This window comes from Pyxicephalus adspersus, chromosome 1, assembly GCF_032062135.1.
Source record: "Pyxicephalus adspersus chromosome 1, UCB_Pads_2.0, whole genome shotgun sequence".
Lineage (NCBI taxonomy): Eukaryota > Metazoa > Chordata > Amphibia > Anura > Pyxicephalidae > Pyxicephalus > Pyxicephalus adspersus.
The window spans coordinates 138,954,129-138,972,117 of record NC_092858.1 but is presented as its reverse complement, the minus strand read 5'-3'; the positions used below and the strand labels follow the sequence as shown (position 1 = coordinate 138,972,117).

At 36.3% G+C, this 17,989-nt stretch overlaps 1 protein-coding gene across 3 annotated transcripts in view; it reads right to left on the bottom strand.

Moving 5' to 3' along the window:
* Positions 1-9,498: 9,498 nt before the first annotated feature.
* Positions 9,499-17,989, bottom strand: part of ELN (elastin) — a 56,334-nt gene continuing 47,843 nt past the window's right edge. For all 3 annotated transcript variants that reach the window (XM_072428716.1, XM_072428728.1, XM_072428721.1), the window contains 9 exons: positions 17,675-17,716; positions 16,781-16,936; positions 15,462-15,500; positions 15,159-15,374; positions 14,806-14,838; positions 13,861-13,917; positions 13,301-13,336; positions 13,151-13,180; positions 9,499-10,956 (listed from right to left, as the gene is read on the bottom strand). In XM_072428716.1, coding sequence (XP_072284817.1) covers positions 10,907-10,956; positions 13,151-13,180; positions 13,301-13,336; positions 13,861-13,917; positions 14,806-14,838; positions 15,159-15,374; positions 15,462-15,500; positions 16,781-16,936; positions 17,675-17,716 — 659 coding nt within the window. In that variant the 3' untranslated portion in view covers positions 9,499-10,906. The remainder of the gene's footprint in view (positions 10,957-13,150; positions 13,181-13,300; positions 13,337-13,860; positions 13,918-14,805; positions 14,839-15,158; positions 15,375-15,461; positions 15,501-16,780; positions 16,937-17,674; positions 17,717-17,989) is intronic.

Sequence of the window (17,989 nt, the reverse complement as noted above, 5' to 3'; positions counted from 1 at the left end):
CTGTGGTCAAATGATCCTCTCTTACCAGATGTTCAGGATAGGAGAGTCAGAAGGAAGTTTGGATCATTAACAGTAAAACATTACGAGGATAATTGTTATCAGATACAGATGAGTTTGTGATATTTTAGGCCATTCTAAATGTATTGTACTGCAGGCTAAACTTGACTCTCAATTGCACCATTTCAATCATATAAGAGCGATTGGGAACCATTTTGTACTCGTGTTTGCATATGGATATGGGGCAGTTTCTAGAAGTAACATGTCACTTCTGGCTGTGTGGCTGCTTCCATTCTCCTCCCCTGGAAAAAAAAACACCCACTCCCTAAATGCAAGGGCAACACATGCAAATGCATTGCCTTGCAGTGTGATTTGTTGCTTCTGAGTGCTTTGCAGCACTGTGTTATATGCTGGGGGGCACCACAAGTGTCAAAAGGGCCTTTGGGTTCGCATTCAGTATAAAACACATGAAAACATTCTCAAACAAAGAACACTACTAATAATTTAAAAACAAAACATAACTCATTGTCATACTCAGTGATGGTTTAATCAGACGTTACATAATATTATTGACTAAACTATTTTTCTGCATGAATAATAATAAAAATCACAGATCTATTTGCAGCCAATTGCATTTTTATGCATGTCATATTATGATGGCCATTAATCAGTAAAAACTAAACATTATATCCCTGCTAACTGCAAATTTTATTGCACATTTATCCAGCTGCCTTCATTGATTTGGAATTCATTTGTTTCTGAATGAACAGAGTGAATGTGGTGTGTGTGAATGGCGGAAGTGAGGTCTATGTGGTCTTATTGATTGGAAGCTGTCCATGCCCTGTTTGTAGTATCTGCAGCTGCTGTCTCCCTGCCTGTGACATTGAGACATTGCCCTGACTAGTCATTTGCAGTCTTTTCATCTCCCTCTGTATCTATTTCCAAATGCCTCCCCCTGCATACTTTACACTCTTTCCTCTGGATTAACTTTGATGCCACCAGAAATCTCACAGCTCTTCCCTGCCCTGACAGTGAATCATTATAAATAGATTAATAGCTTAAGGAGATATGTCTGCTTCATCACTGCACTCATGTTACTGTATGAGAGGCAAGCCAAAGACTTCAAATATCCCTTGTCCATTAGGAAATCATCTGACTGCTAACTTCCATTTATTCATTCATGGTGGGCACAGATTTACTAATCCGTATAGATTTCTGCTCTGACGCTGGAGCTTTTCAAGAAGTACAATGTAAAGACATTTCTATATTGTTCATGTCTTCCCTACAATACTGAGATCTGATTTCATATGAGAAATCTATAAAAGTGTGATTTTTAATTAAAAGGACTCATCCTTTATACCTTACCCCATCCACCGCATTAGCCAAACCCATGCAGGGGATTACTGGAGGCTTCTATGGCATGGTACCTAAAACATCTCCTGCCCTTGCTCCTATAAATCTATAGCAACATCTGCAAAGCACATCCAGTGCAGATTTTTTTCAGAATGTTGTGAACACTGCAGTGGGCTATAGTAACAGAATAGAAATAAGTTATATGTTGGGGAGGGGGTATGTGAGTTCAGTCTCATGGAGAGCAAAAAGGATGCAAAAATTAATGCAGAAATAAGGTTCGAATATGCAAATCATAAATCAACCAATTTATCTACTAAAGAATTTGTACATTTGTTCAACCCCTTTTGTATGTCATACTTCTCTGCCAGATAGCACAGCAAGGAGGATGTCACCATTCTGTCTGTTGAAGTTACACTGGAATTATAGGCAGACGTAAAAGACACATAGTAACACAGCTCTCTGTGTATAATAATATGTCATTAATATATCAGTAAGACCAAGAGGTATTTCTGTACAAAATCTCACAATAAAAACCTTCCAGGTTTCAACGTAGTCACTTTCAAATTGCCATTTGATCATATCGCAATTTTGTCCTAATTACATGTAGAAGAAAAAAGTGTTGTTTTTCTATCTACTTGGAATAGACAGTTTGTATACTGCAACTCTGATGACAATGCTATGTTCAGTGTGTTTGCAATAAACTCAAAAACTTGCCAACTGTAGACTTTAAGGCAAATTCCAACAAAATCATATTATAGTCCATGGTTGTGTTATTTTAAAGGAATAAAATTAAAATTGGGCAATTCCACTCATCGCCACTGTCTGTATACCTGAATTGAAACCTATAACAGCTTCTTGTAATTCATTGTATAGTAGGGCTTAGATTCGAGAAGGGAAGAAACCAAAAGCAGCAAATGAGTTGTGTTGAAGTACTAAAGTGCTAACAAGGAGCATACTCATAGCAGGAAAGAGAAGAGTAATGGCGAAATGAGCTCATTACTCTGTTTCTCTCATCATGGAAAGGGAGAGTAGGGGCAAGACCTGTAAGTACCGCTTAACTGCAACAAAACAAAAAAACTAAACAAAAAACTGTTGCCTGTTCCAGATGGACAGAAACACAAATCCTTTTTTAAGGTAATAAAAAGTTTTATACATGTTTTTATTGGTGTAATAATCTGTTTGCCTGGAGTTCAGCTCTAGTGGTGTCACCTTCCTCTTGCGGCATCCTAAAAAACAATACAAGAATCATCGCATTAAAAAGACATTTACTTTTTCTCTTCTTGAGCAGTCCTCTGTCAGTGCATGCAGCAGAGCCTGATTAGCTTTAATTGCTCCCCCTCCCTCTCCCAGTCTTAGTGCTGTTGTGTAGGAGTTTACAGAAGGCTAAGGACACAATCGGGTGTTTTTAAAAGTTCTAAATATACTTTGTAAAACAATAAAAACTGCTTTCTGGCATTTGTATAAAGACCTGAAGTTCAACTGTAAATACTAATTACATGAGAAGGAAGAAGTCACAGACAAGTTGTATTTTTTCTATTTACTGATAAAGGATCTGTGTTATGCCAAGGTTTTGTTTTAAAAAGTTGAATTCTGTTTTTCTCCCTTTTGTAACATGTGAATATGACCGGCCTATTCACCATCTGCTCAGCAATTTACCAATCTGCCTATTAAAGGTAATCACCAGTGACAGGTGTACTTCAACGTCCTATCTCTTACCAGCTCCATAGTCCACAGGGGAATCTCAACACGCTCATTTCTTTTTTATGAATTGCAGCGTAAAAACATTACTGTGTGTTAATTTAATGTTGAAGTATGAATAAATCATGAATAAATTAGGGTCAATTATTGTATTTACTGTCACACAATTTATGACGTGCTGCCCTTCTGTAGAGTGTTTTCCCCGTGATGTGTAGGCACTTTGTTTATCAATCTCTCATCTATAATAATTACCTTCGCACTCTTTTTACAAAGGCCTAAACTATGTCATAGGATAAAACTGAGCTATATATATATCATCACAAAAACTAAAATTAAGGATTTTAATTTTTTCTGTATGCACAATTAAAGTGCATCTCTCGCTACAACGTTCTACTTTACATTTATTTTTACATTGAGTAAAGAATGTTTATAACCAGGGTTTTTTTAATGTGTCCCTTTGGGATAACTTTTTTTAACCTACGCAGTACGTAGGAAGTCAGAAAAAATCCCCAATGGGGACACAGGTAGCCATAGAAAAAAAAAAAACACATTCTAAATCTGTACTGTTTTAAAAACAAACAAAAAAATATACACTTTGGATCCATTTTAAAATGTTTTCTTTTTGGGTTCTCACAGATTCAAACATTTTCCTGATGGGATTCAATTGGTAGATAGTGTAAATCCATAACAAAATTTGTATGAGTTTCCAGTGAATATGGGAATTGTGGCATAGTAAGTCTTCCGACAGAAGAAGCGTTGCTAGTCAAACAGTGATCCAGAAAATTGCAGATTGGCACATGTAGCTGGGACCAGTGATTGTACTTAAAAAAATCAATGGTATGTACTAATATAACACAGCTCAAGAAAAAAATTTTTTTTTCACTTGCCAAGAATTTTTTATTATATGTAGTGTATTTCAGGTATGCTGGATCCAGAAATGACACCAGTTTCATTGAATTTGCTCTAGTTCTTGTGATACAGAAATCAGAATGGATGATTTTTAACAACAATTGTTAACACAGCATATTATTATTGATCTTTATTTACCGATGTTTCACATTTTTTTATATTAAATGTAGCATTATTTTCATGAAACTTTCAATTGCCTTCTTTTTATTCATACATTTTCTTTTTTTTACAGAAATATGAGTTCTTCATGAAGAACTTGTTTAAATTACCCTAATGTATTTTGCTACATTTGTGGTGAATATTCTCAGCAAAAACAGAGAAGAAACATTACAGAATTTGTGAAACAAGCATATCTTGCATATTTTAGTACTAAACTGGGGGACCAAGATAAGTATTGGGCATATCATATGGTATGCAAAAATTGTGTTGAGTGTCTACGTCAGTGGAAAAATGGATAACTGAAAAGTTTACAATTTGGTGTACCTATGGTATGGCGAGAGCCAAAAATCATCATAATGATTGTTATTTTTGTGCTGTGAATGTAAAAGGTTTCAATTGTTACAAGAAAAACAAGTGGGAGTACTCTGATTTGGAATCAGCAAGACGACCTGTGCCGCATGGTGCTGATGTTCCCATAACAGTGTTCAGTACACTCCCTGATATTCCTGTATCAGACATGGAGGATATACAGGGTTTAGAGTTTAATCCAGGGGTTAGTAGTAGAAGTGAATATGAAGGAAGTGTTTCATCAAACCAGCAGTTCTCCCAAGAAGAGCTCAATGATTTAATACAAGACCTAAGTCTGTCAAAACAAGCATCTGAACTTTTAGCATCCAGGCAAATAGAAAAGAACTGTCTGAAACCGGAAGTTAAAATAACGGTTTATAGGACAAGCGAGGTGACGCTCCTACCATATTTCAGTGAAGATGGAGACTTTGTGTACTGTTGTAACAACCCTGGACTACTAGCCCATATGGGAGCACCAGAATACCGAGCAGAAAACTGGCGGCTTTTAATAGACAGTTCCACTCGAAGTATGAAATCTGTTTTACTGCATAATAGCAACTGCTATGCATCAATTCCAATTGGTCACTCAACAAAATAAAAAGAATATGAAAATATCCAAATGGTCTTACAAAAGCTTTGCTATCATGAACACCTATGGTCCATATGTGTTGATTTAAAAATGGTGAACTTCCTACTTGAACAGCAAAGTGGATACACAAAGTACCCATGTTTCATCTGCTTGTGGGATAGTAGAGCAAAGCAGGATCACTGGAAAAAAGTGCCATGGTCTCCAGGGGGAAAACATGAAGAAAGGTGCAGCGAACATCATTAACGGGCCAACTGATGAGAAAGAACAAATCCTTCTCCCTCCACTACACAAAGTTGGGATTAATTAAGCAATTTGATAGAGCTCTGAACAAGGACCTTTGATAGACCCCATATTCAGAAACTGATAAATGATTCAAATTTCACAAGTTACATGACTGATACTGAAGCTTCTGCCTGGTACAGCTTGTAGCTGGCCAGCTAAAACCTGTCCTAGGTTATTAGTGCAGCATATTCTGTATACACCTAAACCTGCCAATAACCCCACTATACAGCTCATATGCTCATATGTTTAAGCTAGACGCAGAGTTATCACTGTATTTTATGGTTGTGAATGTTTATAACAGTTATATATGCATTTTGTTAACATAGACAGAAAAGGATAATATACCTTTAAGAGTCATTATCTAGCTAGAATATAAGCCAATCACAGTGAGTCTTACACTATGCAGAGGCCTCAACCAATCACAACCAGCCTTACACTGTGTTCATGGGGAAATTCCCTAGCAAACCATGCTGTATTCAGAGTGCTAACAGAGAGAGAGAGAGAGAGAGATAACAGCCAGAGTTCCAGCCAGAGCGTTCCATAGAAGTAGACAAAAGGCCAAAAAGTTCCATCAGTATCAACATTATCAGCATAAACAACAAACAGCATTATTATCTTCAGCATCATCATCAACATTATCATTATCTTCAACAGTATCAGTATCAGTATCAGTATTATTATCATTATCATCAAAACTTCAACCATCATTTTGTGATACTTTATTCCACACATGTTTGTACATAGACTTTCTGCTGCAGAATCAGCAGTGTTATATGAAGAAAGTTTGAAGTTAATAAAGAAGTTATCTAAAGTATTTGGTGTGCTCTTTAAACCTACCACTTTTATGGAACGGTATTAGAGGAATTATAGGGTAAAGACAGTCTGATCGGACTAAAGAGAAACAGAAATCATAATTTTTCTAATGCCACAGCGCACAAGGTACCTCATGGTGCTGCGCCTGCCACACAGCTATGTCATGGTTGTCAACAACTTTTTGGGTAACCATAAAACACAAAATTATGAAGAACTGGTACAAAACTTGCTCTTAAATTTTAAAAATTTGGGTGCTACTATGTGCATAAAAGTTAACTGTCTCCATAGCCTTTTGCAACAATTTACAGAAAACCTTGGTGATTTCAGTGATTAATAAGGGTAGAGGTTCCATCAAGATAAAAAGGTGATGGAAGAAAGCTATCAGGGCAGGTCGGATAGACACATGATGGCAGATTACTGCTGGAGCCTTTAACGTGATTGTCCTGATCATCATCATCATTTTCTATGACTTCTTTTTGATTAGTTTTGTAAATATACTGAATTTAGAATATACTGACATTGGGTATTTCAAAAATGTAATTTTGTATACGTAGGCATATCTAGTTAATTTTGCTTAATTTTCATGTTCCATTAGTTTTCTTTGAGGGTAATATTAAAGTCATAATTTAAAAAACTAGAGCCAATCTAGCAAAACCAATATTATATTTGTAATCTGTGCATCAAACATAAGCTAAAATGACTTTAATCTGTTTGGCAAGAAAATGTTTCTTGACCAGTGTAATCAATAAGCCTTTTCTTTTACATTTTTGTGCAAGAAAGGTTGTCATTGTGCAGTTAAAGTGTAGTGATAACGTCTCTCTAATGGGACACATCAATGCTCTGCATATCTGTCACAATTCTCTGTGCACTCTGCATTCTCTTTGTCCAAACCTAGCACTCACCTGTGTCACAGGATTCAGTCTGCTGTTGTACACCTGGGTTCCATATTTGATTCTTGTTCATCTGTTCAACCACTTTAGAATTCCTCCTTGTATGTGAGGGTCCATGTGTTTAAATGTGTTTTATTCCCCCTTCTAGTTCTTGAGGAGACGTCCTGCTGGACACTTCCTTTTAGGTCATGTCTGGGAGAACAAGTTAAACTTAAAAATACCCAGTGCATTTAGAAAGTGCCTGAGCAAAGACCTCCTTGTACACCTGTTCTTGGGCTCCTCTACCTCATTCTCTTTTCCGTTCAAATGCTGATTCCTGTTGACAACCTTTGTCTGTTTCTTGTTATTGACCTGCCTTGACCATTTGACCAAAATCTGATTGTCAGCTGTTGACCAGCTGGGATCCATTTACAGAAAAGTCCATCTTCCCTTGCATGGTGCCCTGGTGAACACTGAGCCCTCCGGAATGTATTAGCTACCTCCATAACATTATCATGGGTTTCTGAACTCTGATCCCGGTTTAAATGGTACACCAAGCAGTGCTCATGGATTACATGTGGTGCACAGGCATAGTGAACACTGTAGCTCTGGTATGTGAATGAGGTCAAAATGTCTACCCTACAAGAATGAAAAAACTGACCATGGTGTCAGGTGCTGCCAAGCCCTGGCTATATGTGTATATTGCAGAGAACACAATTTGCTATTTCTCTGTCCAACAAAAGCTCTTTTACTAGTCATCGTGGAGCTTAGTTTAGTAAAGCCTTAGTAAAAAAATGTTATCAGTATATTATGAAGTGCATAGGTTTTGGTGTCAGTTGCCAGCCAAGGTTTTCATTTTGGAAAGTGTAAAGTTTAGACCCTCCTTCCAGCTTTTACTGCAGTCCATGTTCCGTGTGAGAAGCACAACTCTATTTTTATTTTAAATTTGACTCCCAATTTTTTTAACTTATACCAAAACTGGTCTCTAAGTGTCTTTACTTATAATCATAGCAAAAAAAAAAGAGGGGTTGAAATATTAATTTATAGCAACTAACTTCTACTACCCAGTGTAAATTTGAAAACCAGAATATGTGCGGTTACAGTTCTTAATTTTTTTTTAAACCACGCTAGTATTCATACTCCCTGTGTTAACAAAAGTGCTATTCATCTTGTTCAGGTGATTTTTGTAGTTTCATTCCGGCTCATTGTTCTTCATTCTTCTGTAGTAGTGATTTTTGTAGTTTCATTCTCACTCATTGTTCCTCATTCTTCTTTTATAGCTTTTAAAGTCTGACAAACATGTAAAAATGCAGCACTTTTACTCTGACTAAAAGCCTTTAGCATGAGAATACAACATTCTTGCTGCTATTGAATAAAACTTGTTGAACAAGATCAATTCTAGGTCACTTTCTCCCATTACCTCATCAGTAAAATACATAGATCTGAGCAAAATCTCAGTAGCTCCAATGTAAACAATACACAGCTGTATGATAAAGGAGGGAAAATCTCTGATTAGACACAACTAGTATTAGCGTGGGCCTGTATATTACCATGACTTCTAATCTCACACATTTTTATTGTGAGAAAGTCTGAAAATCTTCTACTCCACTACCGTAAACTTAAGTTTTGTGTCATCTCCTGCACAAAGAATGTTTCTTATATATGCTGGTTGTGGGTTTGTTTACTAAGTCTGTATTGTGTGAGCTCCAATCCTTCTACTTATTAAACGTAGTATTAACTCTTGGAAACAATATGCTTTCTGCAAGTGAGACATATAGGTGGTGTTTGAAAATACCAATTTTACATTGCTAGCAGGTGTTCAAAAAAAGCTTCTCAGATGGCCAAATCAGTAAGAAAGGAAATTGGGTGAACTGTACACAACTATATCTAGACAGGAAACAACTGTTTGACAGAGAAGAAATGCTTTGTTTCTTGTTGGCATTTCAAGCCTGAGGGCCATTTCAAACTTGCAGTTGACTGCAGGCTCAACCACACTCCCATCCCAAGCACTTCATTTCCATCACATCTCAAGCCAAGAAAAGCTTTTAAATTTTGGAAAGAATGGTGACAGTTTAGTTTAGTTTGTCAAGTTTACATTGCTGTCTGTGATCCCACTGGGCAGATTTACTTCTTCATTGTCCTGATGACTTATTTCACTGGAACACGAAAATAATAGAAATAGAAAACTTTTACTACAATTGTCGTCTGAGCAGAAATAGTGGGTAAATCTTCTATTTACCCACAAGACACCTGTATTTGTGACAATTGTATAGGACGTGATTTCCCTCCACGTACTGTTGGCCCAGAAATTGTAGGGTGGTTTCACCAATGGCACACAGACAGAAGAAAAAGCTATTTTAACTATTCAAAACTTTTGCCTTTAGATACACGTTTATTTTGTACATTCTTGTTTGTTATATCAACTATGTCAATAGGGTTTCATATATATATATATATATATATATATATATATATATATATTGAGAGGAGGAAGGTGAGGGTGTGATCAGTAAACTAAGGCATTCACACATCAAACACACCCCTCACAAACAGAGATGTGGGGTGGAAGACTCAGAGCTTCCTGCAGCATGTTGGTTAGCGGGAAAGACTAAGTGAAGACAAGAGAGGGAACAAAGCCTGAGAGGGGGGACTTCATTCTATGTAATCTACAACCTTTTTTACTTTTTATTTCTTTCATGCCTCAAGGTTTAAATATGTTACAAATGTCTTTGGCAACAAATAAAAATATTAATTACAAGTATATCAGTTCGCCTTCCCTGCTCTCTTGACATTGCCTCTCTCCCTAACTTCAGAGAAACTTTAGTTAGCCCCCTGGAAATAAAGGGTAATGCCTTCCACTTTTAACAAATCTGCAGAGAATGGCACACATTAACCAAAAACAAAAAAAAAAGCTACGCTCTGCATTTTATTGCAAAAAGGTAGGAAATATGTAAATTTCAAGAATGATGCTTCTAAATTCTCTTCCATCACACTCCCCCCTTGGAGAGGGAGAAGTCACACACTTCATTAAGACAAATAACATATATAAAAAAATATCCTGTACAGTTGCAGGCCAATTGCATAACATTGGATTTAATTCCAAGTATAAGTTACAGCAACAACAACTTATTGGGGCCATGGTGTGAGAGACAGGAACAAGACAAAGGGTCAGAAAAAGAGGGGTTGATTGTCAGCTGTGTAATAGGCAAGGGGGCAAATCTTATTTACTGGCCCAGACCCAAGCCACCAGTAGTCCTTAGATTTCCACTATTTATATTGCTTGAGGCAAAACAAAAACCTTCATGGTGATACAAATGAGTTTGTTTGGTGCTTTAACAGTACTCATCTGTCTAAGATCAAGTCGGTAGCACCATTGGCAGGTTTCACTTCACCAGCCTTTGTAGTGGACTTTGTAGTCTCATGGTGGCCTAGATGAATGCCAACCAACTCCTTTGTATAGATGTGTGCATGTCTGTATACTTTACATATATTTATATATATAGTGCATGTATGTTCATACTTGTTATGTCTGAATTTACTGTATACAAGTATGCACAATTCTGGAGAGTGTGTATTCATAGACTGTGTTCTGATTTATTGGCACATACACACATTACAGACATATTCATACAGCATCAACTTGTATGCGTATATATGTTTGCCTGCTATTTTATTAATGTCAGACTGCAGGCTCATTGCATAAATTGTAGCTGCCTGACTCACTGTATACAGGTGGATGTTCTAAGCTAGGAGAAGGTGGATGGAAGGATGGGGAAGGATTTCAGACGGGGGATCTGTGGGTAGAACAGGGGAGATACTTGAATCCTTTTACATTCACACCATGCAGTAGCACCATAGTTGATGAGGTTACTCGTAGCTCTCTGGCTGGTTACTTTCTCCGCCTGCCACAGTACTTTCCTTGGCCACAGAGACCACCACCTACAAAAAAAAGATTATTAACACAAGATTGCTTATATTAGAATTCATATTGTTTTTTTCAAAAGCTTGCTGAACTTTCTTTGGAATTTAGTTTAGTAAAATTCACAGGATTTTGTTTAGTACAGAACTTTTTTGGGATTTAGTTTAGTTCAATTCACAGTTAGAATTTAGATTAGTATCGTACTTTCTTTGGGATTTAGTTTTGTAAAGTCTAACATAGTTATCTGAAAGCAGATATACAGATTGCTTCCTCTTCTCCCACCGTGTTGAATCCTATGCTGGTTTCTCAGATCTTTTAAGGGCCACAGTGGTGAGATATTACCACAAACACATAATCCAAAACTTGATACTCATTAATATGTAATAAACCAAGATCTGGACAGTCAAGTTGAAAGAGATGGGTATCTTGCTGCAACCTTGTGAAAAGGGTTGCAATTGTTATAATTGCTCACCATTAGAGAAAGTAGAAGTAAATACCAAAATCCAGCAGATGTGTCAACATACCCATTTTGGAGCAAGGTAATATTTAATAATTAACCTCCTCCTCCTCCTTCTCTCTCTCTCATTACTTATGATATACATAACAACTACATTATGTATTATTGCTCTTGTGAAAAGTAGTAGCGAATTGTAGGGTAATATAAATATAAGGTAAATATAAGGAATATAAGCATACTACTTCACTCCCCTATGAAATGCTGATTTATAGCAACATGAAGACCTCATAGTAGAGAATTCACACAGAAACCTAGGCAGCACAGTAGGACTGTTAGATGTCCAGGGGAAAAAGCCACAAATTTTAAGCTCCTGTCTGTGACATTCATAGGCAATTGGTTTCTGATAAAGAAGGGTTAGGTCTGTACAGAAAACACAAATGTAGCAGTGTTTCTGTGCAATTGTCTTTTTTCTCAATGTCAGCTGAAAAGATAGAAGGGCTAAAGCTACTACCTTGCTTAGGACCCCATTCTATCCTGTATACATGGTTGATACAGCATGTTTATTCTTTTCTTTGAAAAATAACTAAAAACTAAAGAAAGGGAATAGCTGGATTTTGTCGATAGCTCTTAATCATATCTGGTTGTTTTTCGATGCTTTCAATTCTTTTTTTTCAGTTGAACGTCAAGCAACTGACTGTTATTCTGATTAGGGTATATAGGACCTAATATTTAATTTCTGATTTGCATTGAGTGACTAACTAACTGGTCTTACCAGAGTATTATAAATTCAAATACAATCAGTTCAGCACTAAAGAGATGAATATATAGAAGGAACATCAATGTAGGAACAAACATATAATGCATTTTGTTTCTGTACAGAAGCATTGGCAGGTTATGTTCCCTCTTTACATGGCTTCCTATATATTTGTATCACTCTGACACAGATATATTGTTCAGGTTATTGGAACAAATGGCTTCACATTTTAATGAATTGCTCCAATGTTGTATGCAACAGGCCAAACACCTTAGCAAAGTGGTAGCAAAGATTCATTTATACAGCACATAGAATTTATTTTTAACTTAATTTCAATACCGTTATGTTTTTTGAATATTTATGGCATTTAAGTCTCCCTTTAATTACAAATACAGTCACCACTGCAATGCATGTAATACTGTTACATTTTGGAACACATATAGCAGTTGGGTGTTTCCTAACAAACAAATTGACATTTTTTTATAACTGTCTATTTAGGTATACTTTTTCCCTTAAAGTGTAACTTCGCCTTTGAAAAGGTTATCAATTTGCATGTTGCATGTATTGCAAAGATTTTGGAAAACTTAAAGGTAAAGTTCTCCTGCTGCTATTTAAAATAAACTCAGATAATAAATTAAGGAATTTTTTCTGCAGCCACATACTACTACCTAACTTTTGGGTGGGAGAATCTGCCTGCCGTAACATCTTGATTAGTCCTATAGTTAAGATACAATAACACTGACATAAGTTGCAGTGAGCCAATTACTGTATATAGGAGGGGAATTACAGTGAGGAGTGTAATGAATGTCCTCATACCATAAAGCCATGCTTCCATTATTTCCGAACTATAGAAAACTGGCTGCAGATTAAAGTTGTATTACAGAACAAATAATTTATAGAAATTCCTTGAAATATGTTTTAGATTTTTAAACATAACCTTATTAAACTAATTAAAAACATTTATTAATATAGTTAAAAACATAACATTTGGGTATAAAATTACCTCTGTAGTAGGATTTGGCTGGTTTTATGGCTGCAAACAGAATTAGAAATATTGAGTTAATATAAATTTATATATATGTGTGTGTGTGTGTGTGTGTGTGTATTGACAGTTTCTAAAAATAATGTAAAATGAAAAAAATATATATTTTACCTCCTAATGGGTATCCTGCTTGTCCAGCTCCAGCTCCTGAAAAACATTTTATTATAATAAATAAATATGTACATACATACATAGATAATATTTTACATTAGGAGTGTCTGCCCTCTAGTGTTTAGAACACAGAATGCAAACAAGAAATATTGCAAAACTTTTTGCATGATTGTAATTTTGTTAAAGAAAATTATTGCATGTCTATGTAATTTGAAAACCTACAGAAATTTTTTTTTTTTAAACATGAGATTCTCTCAATGTTTTTTAAGGTGCTACTATACCCCAAAAGAACCCGAACTATAAATCTTTTTAGTATATGAAATATTTTGAAATATAAAATATTTTCACAACTAATTTAGTAGCATGCAAATTCTTACATAAACTTAAAAGTTGCTGTAGGTAAATATTATGGGATATATTATATAAGACAATTTCCTAGTAATTAACAGTCACTTATAAAATCAGTTAAATGATGTATCTGTGCATTCTATAAAATAATTTACATGAAGAATATTTTGCTAAGTAAGTTAACTACTTTGTAAAGAGAGAATTGATCTCACCTCCAAGCCCTGCGCCTCCTAATCCTCCAGGACCTAAACTAGCACCAGCTCCATAACCTGATAATATAAAAATAGCTTGTTATTACTGTATATATCACAAAACATTAAAAGCATCAGTGACATGAAAGTTGTAATAAATATATATATTTAAGGAGGACCTAAACTAAAATCCTGCAGGGCAGTCGGATCCATTCGGAGGTCTCTTCAACTGGGTCCCGCGTCGTTCCGGCATCTGTCTTCGAGCCAGCACTTCAAGTGCCACCATCTTCGTCCCTTCTTCTGGGTTCTTCATCCTACATTACCCTACCCAGGTGCGAGATTGGGTGACGTAGGATAAAAAAAACTTGCGCATGCATGAGATTGGCATATTTTTTTCTTTGCACGAAAAGGCTCGGGCATGCTCAGAAAGAGCACCCAAAGGTGCTTGTGACGTAGGTTTCCCGGGAGGCTTTGTGCTCCCATTCATGCTCGATCGCAAGCAATCGAGAGTTAGGGGGTGGTTAAAAAAAAAGGGTCTTGCACCAAAAAAAAAAATCCAAACAACAGAATTTTTACCTTACACAAAAGAGTTGTCTACCCTACCCTGTAAAGTAACATTTCTGAGTTTTGGTACGCTTTAATCTTACCTCCCACCATCCAAAAACCTTAACTGTGGTCATTTTTGATAACTAATTGTAAAGTATACATATATATTTTTTTCTTCTGGCCCAATGCCAGGACTGGAGTGGTGCTTAATATTATTAGTATTATTATTAATAAACAGGATATATATAGCGCCAACATATTATGCAGCGCTGTACATTAAATGTGAAAGACAAATGAGCTCCAATCAGTCCTGGAGTACTGTGAGCCCAGTCTGTGCCAAGAGACGAGCATGTAAATGACATGGAAATGGGTAGAATGACAGAGTGTTCTTTAGCCCAATGAAGTATGCTGTGTCTTTACCTGGCTTAGGTGGTTTGCCTCCTGGGTATGCACCTGAGGATAAAATAAGGTTTTATTTTAATGACTTTTTCAGTAATTCTCTGTGTTTATCAAAAGAATAACATCTGTTTATTTGCTGTTTTTTTTTTCTTACTACTTTGAAAGAATGGGCTCTTGAGCCAGACTGACTACTGGAAGTTTAGCATGGGGTTAAAAGGTACTTGTTGGACATCAATATATATATCAATATATATTCAAGTATAGGTCATCTTCACTAACAAAACAGGAGAGACTAGATAATTAGGTATAAGGGCTGGTCTTAATTAAGCTATTCATATTTTTTTCCCCAGGGAAAAGCTGTAGCCAACTCTTACCTCCTCCTAATCCTCCAGGCCCAAATCCAGTTCCAGCACCAGGTCCATAACCAGCTCCAGCACCAGGTCCATAACCAGCTCCAGCACCAGGTCCATAACCAGCTCCAGCACCGGGTCCATAACCAGCTCCAGCACCGGGTCCATAACCAGCTCCAGCACCGGGTCCATAACCAGCACCAGCACCACCTATGCCTGCTACTTGACCAGCACCATATCCTGGATATCAACAAATAAATTAGTGTTACATACCAACACAGCATTATAAAAAGTTGTAAGATGCCAATATTACCATCTTAGGCTTACCTGGTTTTGGTGGCTTGCCACCAGCTCCTGGGTATTGGCCTGCAAGAAAAAGAAAACATTCACTCATTCACTGACCATCTGTATCCTTTCTGACAAAAAAATCGAGGACAATACAGCCTCTAAAACAGCTGTTCTGTCATCATCTCTCAGTAACGCTGGATATTTATTTCTGTCTCTTTTTGGGCATGTTACATACGGCCTGCGTTTCACTTGTTCTCCTCCAGATGTATGCAGTTTGTTTTCTGTCCATAATGTTCCACTGAGATTAAACAAAGAATAAACACAGTTTCCCGGCTTATTCTCCTGGATACTTATCTACTTCCATTAAAAAAACAGTGACTATCCTCTGTCTGGTTTTATTATTGTTTTGATTTTTGTGATGCAATCTTAGGAACGCATTGCTTTTATGGCCCCATTTCTGGCTATACAGTTATGATCCAAGTCCCAAAAATGTCTGTCCAGAGTACCACATCTGTGGTTCTATGCTGCAGACTAGAATAAGAAAACAGGTGCTGGGGCTCATAGGAAGAGACAGTGCATCAGCAAACTTTGGTTGTATATACAACATTTTGTAGTGTTTGTGGTATGTTTAGTTTGAACACTGTTCAGCTGCTAGACTAAGACAACTGAGACTTATGTGCCACATACATAATGACCCTATTAAATTATGCACAAAGAATGCACATTGTAAAATTAAGGTAAATACTTCTTGTTGTAAGCACTTTTTAAAGTAAACATGTTGAAAATCTTATCAATCACAACTGACCATATGCTGAAAAAAATAGACAGCTGACAATATGCAGATCTTGTCTTTTTCCTTCCACCTACCCAACCTAACTATGGACCAGGGAGGCAACTCTCCACATTAAATGAAGCACTAGATGGGAGGGAGCAGTTCATCTTCCTATATCTCTGATTATACTAATTATTTTCATCAATAATAAACTAATAATGTGTTTTTCATAATAAGCTTTCGTTAATAGTTGACAATTAGCGATTGATTGTTATTCCTGTAGTAACATGAAATTTGAAACATTGTGTTAACTTTAGGGATTATTTCTACTACATGCCATACACTATAGGGAGCCACTTGTTCTCAATATGTAATTATAGAATGCTAAGAAAAGGGTAAATTTAGTTGCAAGGCCGTGCTATGAAAACTTGCCAGTGTACTCCCAGCCCAAACGATATGGTCATTCTAATGGAGAGCAACAAAGTTTACTTCTATTCATTGCACAGTGTCGGCCTTCTGTGCATGAATTATTATTGTTCGTTTTAGATTAGTTCTCTACTAAGCAGATTTTATATGGAGTCCTCACCTGCTCCTCCAACTCCACCTGGTCTAAATCCAGCTCCTGGTCCAAATCCAGCACCAGTTCCAATACCAGCTCCAGGTCCAAATCCAGCTCCTGGTCCATATCCAGCTCCAGGTCCAAAACCGCCTCCAGTTATTGAACCAGCTCCAGGCCCATAACCTGAAAAAACAGATAAATTATATCACAAACGTGTTCACTTTTTACAGTTTTTCATAATCCCCAGTTATACAATCATATAAACTGTCATGAATGCAGTGAATGCAAATGTTTATATATACATAAGATAGATTTTATTTGCAACATGAAATTATTCTATTAGTAATAATGCAAAACTTTGGGCAAAGGACAAAAGAAGAAAAATAATAGACTTGCTCAAATATATTTATAAGTATAACCAGTATAAACATTTGGCAACTGACTTTTCTATGCTAAAGCATGTACAACATTAGTTGTATATGTAAATAAAAAAGATTTTTCCATCATTTTAGGAAGGGGTCCGACATCCCAATTGGTTAAGTTGTGTTAACTTGATTAGGTTTTTTTTTTTTTTTTTTGCAAAAATCAAAAATATCTATATTAATAATTACTTAAGGCTAAGAGAGGAATTTTTGACCAACTAATGAAGTTACCTGCCCTTGGATATTGGGTTCTAATTGTTTTCCTCCTTTGTAGCAAAATTACAGGAACAACAGTAGTACAGGAAACAACAGTTACAAAGGAGATTTTGCTTTGCTTTCTTCTAGACCATAACTGCTGAAACTGTGTAAGACTAAACATGGTAGATTTTATTCTTTCATATGCTGCAGCAATGTAGGTAACGGGCTGCTATTGGCTTGTTATATTAATGCAGCTGTAAAGATTTATACTCTTCTGTTGGTAAAAAATATTAATTCTTACCAGGCTTAGGTGGTTTTCCTCCAGCTCCTGCTCCACCCAATCCTTTCAAACATAATAATACATCAATTACTTGAACAGTCTTTTTCAATAAAATATAACAAAAAGCAATAAAGTGCTGTGAGTATGCACAACATGCAGTGCAATTTAACAATAGCCAGTTAGGCAAAATATCTAAACTAATCTGACAACAGTAAACTGTAATCAAAACAGCTTCAACAGGCCTGTATATATATTTTGTCAGCTGATAACCATATCCTAATGATCTGATCTGCTTTCACAATCAGCACACAACCCCTGCCCATAGTCCTGAGCTTA